Source organism: Barbus barbus, assembly GCF_936440315.1.
Source record: "Barbus barbus genome assembly, chromosome: 32".
NCBI lineage: Eukaryota > Metazoa > Chordata > Actinopteri > Cypriniformes > Cyprinidae > Barbus > Barbus barbus.
The window spans coordinates 6,270,863-6,283,637 of NC_136760.1; the positions used below are offsets into that span (position 1 = coordinate 6,270,863).

Below are 12,775 nucleotides of genomic sequence, written 5' to 3' on the forward strand. Positions count from 1 at the left end.
ATACTGACTGGACTTAATTAGGAAAGCCACACACCTGTCTATATAAGACCTTACAGCTCACAGTGCATGTCAGAGCAAATGAGAATCATGAGGTCAAAGGAACTGCCTGAAGAGCTCAGAGACAGAATTGTGGCAAGGCACAGATCTGGCCAAGGTTACAAAAAAAATTCTGCTGTACTTCCTAAGAGGTTCCTAAGAGCACAGTGGCATCCATAATCCTTAAATGGATGACGTTTGGGACGACCAGAACCCTTCTGGCCGTCCGGCCAAACTGAGCTATCGGAGGAGAAGAGCCTTGGTGAGAGAGGTAAAGAAGAACCCAAATATCACTGTGGCAGACCTCCAGAGATGCAGTCGGGAGATGGGAGAAAGTTGTAGAAAGTCAACCATCACTGCAGCCCTCCACCAGTCGGGGCTTTATGGCAGAAGTGGCCCGACGGAAGCCTCTCCTCAGTGCAAGACACAAAAAAACACCAGAAGGACCACAAGATGGTGAGAAATAAGATTCTCTGGTCTGATGAGACCAAGATATAACTTTTTGGCCTTAATTCTAAGCGGTATGTGTGGAGAAAACCAGGCACTGCTCATCACCTGTCCAATACAGTCCCAACAGTGAAGCATGGTGGTGGCAGCATCATGCTGTGGGGGTGTTTTTCAGCTGCAGGGACAGGACGACTGGTTGCAATCGAGGGAAAGATGAATGCGGCCAAGTACAGGGATATCCTGGACGAAAACCTTCTCCAGAGTGCTCAGGACCTCCGACTGGGCCGAAGGTTTACCTTCCAACAAGACAATGACCCCAAGCACACAGCTAAAATAACGAAGGAGTGGCTTCACAACAACTCCCTGACTGTTCTTGAATGGCCCAGCCAGAGCCCTGACTTAAACCCAATTGAGCATCTCTGGAGAGACCTAAAAATGGCTGTCCACCAACGTTTACCATCCAACCTGACAGAACTGGAGAGGATCTGCAAGGAGGAATGGCAGAGGATCCCCAAATCCAGGTGTGAAAAACTTGTTGCATCTTTCCCAAAAAGACTCATGGCTGTATTAGATCAAAAGGGTGCTTCTACTAAATACTGAGCAAAGGGTCTGAATACTTAGGACCATGTGATATTTCAGTTTTTCTTTTTTAATAAATCTCCAAAAATGTCAACAATTCTGTGTTTTTCTGTCAATATGGGGTGCTGTGTGTACATTGAGGAAAAAAAATGATTTTAGCAAATGGCTGCAATATAACAAAGAGTGAAAAATTTAAGGGGGTCTGAATACTTTCCGTACCCACTGTATATATTTGTGTATACTGTGAAAAAAATATTATTTGGGAAATATTTAGCTTTTATGTTACTAGTTACATCATTTTTTTTTGTTGTTCTTTTAATTATTTATGTTTCTTACCTTTTCTCTAAATTTAGCAACCCCTTGCATACTCCCTTACCTTTATTAAAGTAATATTTTTCATTAAATTTTCCACAAAAGTGTCAAGCAGGACAACCGTTTTCAACATCGATTAAGAAATGTTTCTTGAGCACCAAATTAGCATATTAGAATGATTTCTAAAGGATCATGTGACCCTAAAGAATCAAGTAATGGCTGCTGAAAATTCAGCTTTGTCATCACAGAAATAAATGGCATTTAAAAAAATATTGAGATAGAAAAGTTATTTGAGACTGTGTTTATATTTAACACTACACTGTTTTAGTCTATTTGTGATTTAAAAAAAGGCATCCGTTGCGGTCATAAAATACAATTAGTGTGCATCTTTGTGTGAGAGATTTGAGATCCATAGGCTATTATTGTAATGCTGCAAGTAAGCAAACTAATTTATTTGTTCTTTTGTTTAATATTTTGGATTGCAAAAATCAAATCTGAAAGGTAAGCAACATAAACCACATAAATCCTGATTGAAAGAAAATTAATGCTAGTTGATAACCCCAAAGTCAATTCTCTGTGTGGCGCACGGGGGCGCGCTGCGCGCTGCAGATGTGTCGCAGATTTAAAAAGTCACTACTCATCTAGTACAAGGAAACGGAGCAGGGCAAAGCATACAATACTGAATTGTAAACAAGGCAGCGGAAGAGCGGAACGCGTGCAGTCGTGCATGGGATTTGCAATTCATAGTTACTTTAACGACCAGAAGGAAAAGCACAATGATACATTGACAGCTACTTCAATATTTTTAGGGGAACAACTTAACTGATGGAACTGTCGGCAATCGGTGAGCAAGTGTTCGCTGTGGAATCAATCACAAAGAAAAGAGTTAGAAAGGTAAGTGACATGCGCGTGTAGCTGCGTGTTTACTGACAGTGCAATCCTGCTGCACATACAACATGTTAGAGGGGCGAGGACACAACAGCAGCGTGGAAGCGTGTTTGTAGTCTAATAACTTTGATGATGACGCATATCGCGCAGCACGCTTTTGGAACAGGGTGGCGATCCTATTCGTAGTCATGGAGACTACGCAGTTTTATTTTCCGGTGGGATCTAATAACTAACGTAAAGTTTGGCCATTAAGATACAGCAGCTGAGGTTTATTTTTTGTCTTAAAACGGCATTTAAGGTTATTGGTGCGAGCGGACGTGGCTCTCAGTTACTTTTAAGTCAAATTAAAACATGCGGTTAGCTTAAAATAACGCTCATTAAATGACCGTTACTTTTGGTCTCAAATTAAACGTCAGGATTGAAATGCAAAGGAGGAGCTGTTAGTTTAGGGGTCGTCCCTCCTTAATTCTTTATTACGAAACCGTATCATTACGTAATCGCACACGCACGAGACAAAAAAAAAAAAAAAAAAAAAATCAGAAGAAATGTGTAATCGAAAAAAAATCCTACTGAAAATATAAATGCAGTATTGTTTATATATATATATATATATATATATTGTTTGTTTTGTTCTAACGTTTAAGGGTCATGTCGAATATTTATTGAAGTGGAAGGGGTGGCCTCCCAAGTAAGTATTATTATTATTATTATTATTAATGAACTGGAGAATGAGCTTACTTTCAAAATTTCTTAATCCTTTTATTTCCTGGTAGTTTGACAATTATTACTCTAACCGCCACAATGTTTTGTTTATTTGTTTGCACGTCATGTCAATAAATATGTATATGTTTTAATGACTTTAGGTACAGCACATGGGAGCCAGAGGAGCACATTCTAGACCCTCGACTGGTTTTAGCGTATGAGGAAAAGTGAGCAGTTATAAAACTTCTTTCACTTTCAGTCACTAGTACATGAAGTCATCCACACTGCATTTTTTCATTATTTCTAATTGCAAACAGAGAACAGAGAGAAAGGTCAGTGAGGTGGCGTAAAAGGGGCCCAAAACCGAAAAGACTCTTCATGCAGGTAATGCCCACTACAGCATCTTAATTAGTGATTCTTTCCCTGCTAAATTGTCATTCAAATCTTGTCCATCCACTTATTTTAGTATTATTATATACTATTATAGTTTTCATTAATATTTTGAATTAACCTTTATTTTTTATTTTAATTTCAGTAAATTTTTTGGTAATTTTGTCGTTTGTCAAACATGTACTTTTGCCATTTTTTATAATTTGTTTTGTATTTTAAATATATTACTATTTATTTTCATTTCAGTTTTAATTTTTGTACAGTTGTAGTTTTTATTTCCAGTTAAACTAAATGAAAATTAGAATTTTGCCTTGACCTCTAAGTGAAATAAGTTTTCTGTCTAATATTTGTTTTATTTTAGCTTTATTTAAATTAACTAAAAATATATATATATTAATAATAATCAGTTGTCTATCCACATATTGCTCTCTTGAAGAGAAACATTTACGCAATGGATCTACGCAGCACACACAAAGATACAGAGAAGTCTTCAGCACATCTGCCGCTCTCGCTTGACCCAAGGTTCCAGCCCACAGGGACTTGTATATATCGACAATTAACCCACCACAAGAAAAAGAAGAAAGCATCCAGAGAGACTTCTGAGGAGGAATGGGATAGAAGAGAAGATGATGATGATGATGATGATGAGGGCGTTATGGAGGAGGAGGAGGAGGAAGAAGAAGAGGACACAAGACAAGGAGGAACTAAAACTGGCAGCAACACTTTAAACCGTAAGTATGTTAGTTGGTCAGAGGGCAAACATAGTTGTCACTTTGACCTAAATTGATATCAAGACTGCAGTGTTCTTTGTCAGCCTTATTGAGGAAAAAAAACTCTTGACACTAAATCACAACACAAAGTAAACCGCTCTATTTGAATAGATCCAGGATTTTTTTTGTTTTTGTTTTTTAAACCCTACTTTTAAAAACGTTATTATTATTAGCATTATATATGCAATATGTTAGTCTATGGTTCAAATCCTAAAAAAATGAAAATCAAGTTTTAAATTCTGTAAGTAATTTAATCATAATGACGTATTATATATATATATATATATATGTATATATATATGTTCATGTTCACTACCGGAAATTTAAATATATATATTTAGATTTTACATTTTTGAAAGAAGTCTCATATGCTCGCTCGGTAAGGCTGAAATTATTTGATCACGAATACAGTAAAAAGTAACATTGTGAAATTTTAATACAATTTTTATTACAAATAACTTTTCTATTTTAATATATTTAATATTTCTATAATAATTCTAATTTAGTCATGTCAATATTTTTATATATTTTAAAATGTGTTTTATTCCTGTGTTGGCAAACTGAATTTTAAAACAAGACATCAATACTTTTATTGAGCAAGAATGCATTAAATTGATCAAAAGTGACAGTTGTTACGGGGCTGACGAGACGTGAGACGTACGGATCCATTTGCAAAGCTTTATTATAGGACATGGTCAAGACAGGCAGGGTCAAACAACAGCAGACAGGTATGTAGAGGGCAAGACAGAAGCGTGGTCAAGGAAACAGGCGTAGTCAACGATCGGCGTACAATATCCAAACAGGGCAAGGCAGAAAGAATAATCCAGGAACACGGGCAAGAATCAGAACACAGGAAAACCACGAGGAAAACTAGGAACAGAGAACGCTTTGTAGTGCAGACAGGCTAACAATACTCGGCAGTGAGCAATAGCAAGTCCCAGACTTAAATAGTGAGTGAGTGATTGTGAAATGATAATCAGGTGTGGGCGAGATAATGGTGAACAGCTGTGCGTGTCGTCAGTGCAATGAATTGTGGGAAATGGAGTCCAGTGTGTTGTGAGTGAAAAAGTCAATGTGGTGAACGGGTGACCTCTAGTGGTGGTTGACCGGGAGAGCATGGACCAGATTCGTGACAACAGTAAAGACATTTGTAATATTACAAAAGATTTGTATTTCAAATAAATATAGTTCTTTTGAATATTTTATTCATCAATAAATCCTAAAAATGTTTTACGATTTCCACAAAAATATTAAGCAGCAAAGCATAGTTTGTTAATGGTAAGAACCACTGTTAACAATTGAGTCCTAATAATAAATTACGATAATTATGCACAAAATCAACATAGTAGAATGATTTCTGAAAGATCATGTGGCATTGAAGACTGGAGTAATGGCTACACAGGAATAAATTACATTTTAAATTAAAATAGATAACAATTATTTTAATTATTTTAAATCATAATAACAATTTACAATATTACTGTATTTCTGATCAAGTAAATGTAGCCGTGGTGAACATAATAGACTTCTTTAAAAATATAAATATATTATTACATTGTATTATTATACGATATAATAATATTATATTATTATTATATATATATAATATTATATTATTATATATATTATTATATTGCATTGTATTTTGCATGCTTCTGCATTATTCTTCTCTCTTTTTAGTACAATTACTAATTTGGGACACAGCTACAGTAGTACAAAATTATTTGTGTTTTTAAAACTGAACTTAAAGTACCCCTATTATGGATTTTTGAAAATTACCGTTCATGCAGTGTGTAACAGCTCTAAGTGAATGAAAACATCCTGCAAAGTTTTAAATCTGAAAGTGCACCGTGTATAAAGTTATTGTTCTCAAAAGAAAGAGTCGACTCTGAATCATTGAAATGAGTCGTTTTTAAAATCCCAAGCCGTTTCATGTTGACGTCAACATAAAACATTAGCATATTGGCCGACCTGGGAAAACATCTTGGTTACATATGTAACCCTGGTTCCCTGAATAGGGAAGGAGATGCTGCAATGACGTCATCGCTTTGAGAACACCCTCGGTGTGACGAATGTCTGAAACCGTTATACCATCACGCCAATTTATTGGCCAAATAGCGCTTATCACCACCCCCCACGCGTACGTAACGTATGATATATCAGGGTGCCACGCTCTGTTTCATCAGATTTTCATAAATAACGAAGGAAGCGCTATCAAGGTATGGGCCCTCATCGCAGAATCTCGTTCTCTATTCAGGGAACAAGGGTTACATACATAACTGAGATGTTCCCTTTCATAGGTTCACTTCAATGTTGCGATGACATCATCGCTTTGGGAACGCTATACCGTAACACCTGACGTACCTTAGATAGCTGGAGACCAAGGAAAGCGTCTGCTCAAGCGGATAAGACTTGAGCAGACCGTAATTCTGCGAAGCGGATGACAATGAGGTGAAATGTTCTGGCTCTTGGTCCACCACTGAAACGGTCACATGTGGAGCAGGCCCAGCTGAACTACAGGGGACGCTGCCGCCATCAGACCCAACAGTCTGAGACGCAAACCTACATGGACCTGTCTTGAACTGACTTAGACAGGTCTGCAATGACTGCACGTGCTGGAGACAGACGTGCCCGCATTGTGCGAGAATCCATGTCTACCCCCAGGAACTTTTGTTTGCTGGCGTGGCAGCAGAACACTCTTTTGTGGGTTTGTCCTTTGTCCCAGGCTCCGTAGATGATCGAACACTAAGTCTCGATGTATCAGTGCCTGATCCTGGGATTGAGCTAATATTAGCCAATCGTCCAAGTAGTTAAAAATTCGGATGTCCTGGATGACATCCAAGAGCCCTGTCGGGCCAGCCCAACACCCCAAGGGTGGGGGCTTTGAAGGCCGTCATAAACAGGCCATGCTCGCATGACCCTTGGGCTTTTTCTCGAACTCTGAAGGCTGGAACGCGCAGTGTGTCTGAGGAGGTGCTCGGTGTGAGAAATCGTTCTAAAACTGCCCAAGGCGTAGTAAGCGGCGGGATGGTCAAGATCTGAGCCAGGAGGCCACATTGAGAGAGCCGGATATGCTTGTGCGGTCCAACCAAACTCTCCAAAGGAGGGCCTGGCCTCCGAAGACGAGCGAGGGAATCAGGAACTCCTACTAGGAGCCTGAAAACGAGAGGCCATGGCCGTCAAACTCAGGTCTATCCATTTGCGTTGCCGAACCGGTGGACGAGACCTAGGACCCCAATCCTTCCAAGGGGGGGGCCATAGGTGATGGTTCACTACGCTGAACCTCCTGATGATGATGTAGAGAGAATAAGCATGAACGGACCTTTGGTGACTGACACTCTGTCTCCCTGGGCTTACACGGAATGAGCTGGCGAAAAGAGGCAGACTGCTGTTTTGCTGCCCGAAACTTTTCCACCACGGTGGTGACTGAATCTCCAAATAGGCCGTCTTTCGAAATGGGAGTGTCCAAGAGAAAAGTTTTGTCCTTTTCTTTGACATCTGTGAGAGTGAGCCAAAGGTGGCTCTCAACTGACACCAAACCTGCCATGGACCTACCCACTGCTCGAGCTGTATGTTTGGTAGCTCTAAGCACCAAATCCGTAGCTCTCCTCAGCTCCTTAACAGCCTCAGGAGTGAGGCCTTCCCCTTCATCCAGCTCCTTGAGAATCTTTGCCTGATAGGCTTGAAGCACACCCATAGAATGTGGCCTCAGCCTGCCCAGCGGCCATGTAAGATTTCCCAATTAAACTGGAAGTGATCCTGCATGGCTTGGACAGCAACATGGAGCATGACCTCCAAGATGGAGTTGAATTAGGTGCGAGGTGTGTCGCGAGAGTCTCTTCGATGGCCGGCATCGCCCCATAACCATGATCTGCCATTTTAGACACGGTGGCGAAATCAGTAGCAGCGGCGTTTGTAATACACTCCGAAAAAGGCTGCTTCCAAGACCTCGAAACCTCTTGGTGAAGGTCTTGAAAGAAGGGAAGAGGCCTACGGGGCTGTGATGAGGTACGTATAGTAAAAAACCGGTCATCCAATTTAGATTGGGCCTGGTTTTACATCAGCTCACAGTCCCAGTCTAATCCCAACTTGTCCACCGCGCACGTCACAACGTCTAACAACTCATTATAAGACGCAGAATTGTGTTTTTCCTGTCCGCTCGGAGGGAGAGAACTGCAGGATTCCGCCATTAAATCCTCTGAATCAGAAGTCGCGGTGGACAACACATCATCATACAGCTCACAACCGAAGGAAACCGCATTACGGGCCTCCAGGGTATGCCGCAAATCATCATCTCTCCATGGGCTCTGACTCGCATGCGTCATCCCAAACGATCGTCTCATGCGGCACCTCGGCAACCGCAGAAACGGATTGGTGGAAGTTAGACGCAAGGCCTTTCGAAAAGGCAGCAAGCCTCGAGCGCAATACTTTTAGCCACAGGGGTGGTGCTAAGCGCTATTTGACCAATAAATTGGCGTGATGGTATAAGGGTTTCAGACATTCGTCACATCGAGGGTGTTCCCAAAGCGATGACGTCATCGCAGCATTGAAGTGAACCTATGAAAGGGAACTGGATTTTCGCGTTGGTCTGAATGAAACTGCAAATTCATTCTTTGCCACTAGGTGCCGCTTTTGGCGTTAAAAATATCTGTTTCCATGGTAACGGCTGTACACAGAGCAGCAGTGCTTTATCAGGCATGACCAGTCGGACCAATCACCGCAGATTAGCATCACGGAAAGGAGGAGTTTGGAAAAATGAATCGTTGAGCGAATCGTTTGGGAGTCTTTGAGCAAATAAGGTAAAAATAAATGCATATTATAACAAAATGAAAGTGTTTTTTGACCTTGCATGCATGTCAACCTGTTGTTGGGGACTCCCAAAACCAAAACATGAACTTTCATAACCCATAATAGGGGCACTTTAAGTGTCTAAAAGCATCTAAAACAGTACCCTATACACAATACTTGTTTATAGTCTAGATTTTTTAATATCTATAACACAATGGTGTAAATATGTACAAAATGTACTCTGTCTCAGAGCGTGTCAGGAGAGGTCACTGGAGTCAAACAAGTGGATCAGAGGCAATGACTATATCTTCTTTACCTGAAGACTGGAGTCCAGTTATGGGCCCAGAGGAGGTCATTGTGACAGATATCACCATCAACTCACTGACTGTGACTTTTAGAGAGGCCTTGGTAGCAAGGGGGTTCTTCAGGAGCTGGGAGCTGGAGATCTGACATTACAGAGACTGAGGATGGTCAAAGCGAGGAGGAAAGAGAACTGCTACATCCTTTTTTGCATTGTTGATTATATGCTTGCACAAATTCCACCAGTGTTTCAGACTAAATTTATTTGCACTATTAGTTCTAAATGAGTTAAAACCTTCCAAAATGTTGTTTCAGTGAATACAATCAATCAAAGTAACAGTAACAGTTCATGTCATTTAATGGCAATATCTATGTACGATGAGATTTTGAAGTTGTATTGACCATGAAAAAAATCAAGCCAGTTCTCCGATGCTGGTTTTGACAGTGATTTGCAGTGAAGTTTACAGATACAGATTGAAGTTTATCCCAGTTACAGAACTGGGATAAACTTTATTCGGTCTGGTCATGGATTTGCATGAAATACATAATGCTAGTTCAGAGTAGCACAATGAAGTATTCCTAAAAGCCAAGCTGTCACATATATGTCTATACATATTCACATTACATGTATGTATGTATGTATAAATATACAGTGCCCTCCATAAGTATTGGAACAGTAAAGAGAAAATTGCTCTGTTGGCTGTGAAGTCAAGACATTTGCAAATATGATTAAAAGATGAATATGAGACAAAACTACAGAATGTCACATTTTATTATTAGCCGTTTCAACATATACATGTTTTACCAAATAAAAAGAACAGCACTTTTAGAGTTCATCCCACTCATTGATGTGAGCATAAGTATTGGGACAGTTGAACATAAGGCAGATATAAAATATTAAAAGCTATTATTTAGTTGCAGATCCCTTGCACACAATCACAGCAGTGAGTCTGTGACCCATAGACATCACCAGACTCTTGGTCTCATCCTTTGAAATGCTTTTCCCAGCCTTTAATGCAGCCAATTCCAATTGTTGCTAGTTTTGGGGAGTTTCTGCCTTTACTCTCCTCTTCAGCTGGTGAAATTCATGTTCAATCAGATTTAAATCTGAAGATTGACTTGGGCAATCTAAGACTTTCCATTTCTTTGCCCTTATAAATTCCTTGACTGAACTGGCAGGGTGTTTTGGGTCATCGTTCTGATGCAATATGAAGCACTTCCCAATGAATCTGGTGGCTTTTTCCTGAATATTTGTAGGCAAGATGGTTTTGCAAGATGGCCATGACAACAACACCATGCTTTACAGATGAGCCTGTATGCTTGGGATCATTTGCAGTTCCCTTTTTTTCTCCACATTTTTGCTTTCCCATCACTTAGATAAAGGTTTATCTTTGTCTTATCAACACAGTTCCAAAACTCTTCTGGCTCACCTTTGTGCTTTTTTGCAAACTCTAATCTTGCCTTTCTATTTTTGGTGCTGGTCAGAGGTTTGCATCTTGCTGTGTAGCATCTGTAATTCTGTGTCAAAGTCTCCTGAGGACAGTAGATTGTCAGAGCATCACCCCAGCTTTCTGGAAGTTGTTGGTGATTTTACAGACACGTCTTTTCATTTTCACAGCTTTTATGATTCGTCTGTCATGTTGTTTTCTCAGCCGATCAGGTCATTGTTGGTTGCTGGTGTCGCTGGTCGTTTCCAAACTCTTGATTTCTCCATGCCATTTGTTTTTGCTATAGCTATAATTGACTTCCTCTTTTCTTTTAGCATCCAAATTGCTTGCTTTTTTCTCAAGATCAGCCTCCGAGATCATCCTGGTTTGTGTGTGTCATCATCGATTGCAGGATTCAGAATGCAGAAGTAATGGATTTAACTGATACGACACATTCCTTGCTTTTAATATTGGAAGAATTAATGCAACAGGACACAGCTGATCACTTAGAAAGACCTGTGAGGTAACTGTTCCAATACTTCTGCTGACAACAAATAGGGGGATGAAACTCTAAAAGTGCTGATCTTCTTAGCTGGTAAAACATCTGTGTTGAATGACCAATAATAAAATGTGACATTCTGTAGTTTTGTCTCATATTCATATTTTAATCATATTTGTAAATGTCTTGACTCCACAGCCAACAGAGCAATTTTGTCTTTACTGTTCCAATACTTTTAGAGGACACTGTATATATATGTATGTATATATATATATATATATATATATACTTGGTGAACTTATTCTAATCTTGACGTTCAATTTAAATTACACACCTCACGCAGTCAATTAGAATTAGTGGCCTCTTGATACTCAAAATATGTGAAATACAACTTTGGAAAAATAGCATTTCAAGACTTAGTGTGCCGTCTTTGACAGTTCATAAACAAAAATATTATAGTGTGAAACAAAAAATTCTGTACTCCAGTGCACAATTATGTTCTAACTTTTGAGTGTAATTATGTGTATGGAATAAAGTTGCATTTTTTTTCCCCCAATTAGTATCTCATCTATTTGCAGTGTTTGTGCATTTTTTTTTTTTGTCCTGTACAGTAGTCTACAATGTTAGATTTAACTTGACTGCTGTTTATTTTCAGTGTTATTTTAGTCCAGGATGAAAACTGAGACCTGAGGACAAAAAAAAAAATTCTATATTGAGGTGAATGTATATTTAACCTCTAGGAATATCCATCTCTGGGGGCTCAACTGTTTAATATTTGACTTCATGTAACTTGTATATATTTGATAGACTATGTCTGTGGTTGCTTTTGCTATTCAGAGTATTTGGAAATGGAAAACTTAGTATTATGATGCCATTAATAAAACCTTGGTGTAACTCTATCATCCATTACTTTTTATATTCAATCAGCATTGCATAGCACTGTGTGGATTAATTTAGTCTCAAACCACCTTAGGTTGGCAATGTTCCAGCTCCACATCTACAATGTAGGAAGTACACCACACCAGAATCCAATTAATTTTGAATGGTACAAACATATTTTAATGTACAATTAAATAATTGGGAGAAACAATCTGACCATCATAATAACATCATAAAAAAGGTACAACCAACCAACCAACCAAACTGTAAAACTACTGATATCAGAGCAACAGTTTTTTCTCTTCTCAGCAAGCACCAAAGTGTTAGCAAACTAGGAACCATAAAACTGTATGGTTGGTTTTCCAGTCTGTTTTAGAAAAAGAAAAGAAAATTACAGAAAATTTACAGATCGAAGCAAATTGCCATGGTTTGTAGAGTGCATCATAATCTATATACCTCTATATGCACTCATAAGACATTTCCTTAAAATGCCATGATATTTCTCATTATTCCCAAAGTGGGACGTATATGTTGTGACAGCAGTCTCATGTTGCATCAATACATCGTTGAAAAAGTGTAATTCAATATCAGCTCTTGAATTAGCTTCAATATTTTTATTCTCAAAAATAAAATTAAATATATCTATTTATCTATATATATATAAAACAAATATTGTTCTCCTTGTCATTAATAAAATAAGTCTAAAGCCATATTGCCTCTGTTTTGTATTCATCCACAACACCCCTTTAACCAAGGAA

The 12,775-nt window shown here is 38.9% G+C and overlaps 1 protein-coding gene across 2 annotated transcripts; it reads left to right on the forward strand.

Moving 5' to 3' along the window:
* Positions 1-1,957: 1,957 nt before the first annotated feature.
* LOC306852413 (chromobox protein homolog 7-like) lies at positions 1,958-9,961 on the forward strand. 2 transcript variants are annotated; one of them, XM_079389195.1, is made up of 7 exons: positions 1,980-2,268; positions 2,907-2,950; positions 3,126-3,191; positions 3,282-3,348; positions 3,791-4,085; positions 8,748-8,923; positions 9,163-9,961. In XM_079389195.1, exons 1-6 carry the CDS (start codon positions 2,200-2,202, stop codon positions 8,912-8,914), a joined length of 708 nt encoding a protein of 235 aa, XP_079245321.1. In that variant the 5' UTR covers positions 1,980-2,199; the 3' UTR covers positions 8,915-8,923; positions 9,163-9,961. The 2 variants fall into 2 exon arrangements, with proteins under 2 accessions (XP_079245320.1, XP_079245321.1); XM_079389194.1 differs by lacking the exon at positions 8,748-8,923 and having other exon boundaries at positions 1,958-2,268.
* The last annotated feature ends 2,814 nt before the right edge of the window (positions 9,962-12,775 follow it).

Coding starts and splice junctions, on each gene's coding strand:
- LOC306852413 (XM_079389194.1), top strand. CDS start 2,200: ATGGAACTGTCGGCAATCGGTGAGCAAGTGTTCGCTGTGGAATCAATC. Junction 2,269..2,906: donor CAAAGAAAAGAGTTAGAAAG/GTAAGTGACATG, acceptor CTAACGTTTAAG/GGTCATGTCGAATATTTATT. Junction 3,192..3,281: donor GTTTTAGCGTATGAGGAAAA/GTGAGCAGTTAT, acceptor AATTGCAAACAG/AGAACAGAGAGAAAGGTCAG.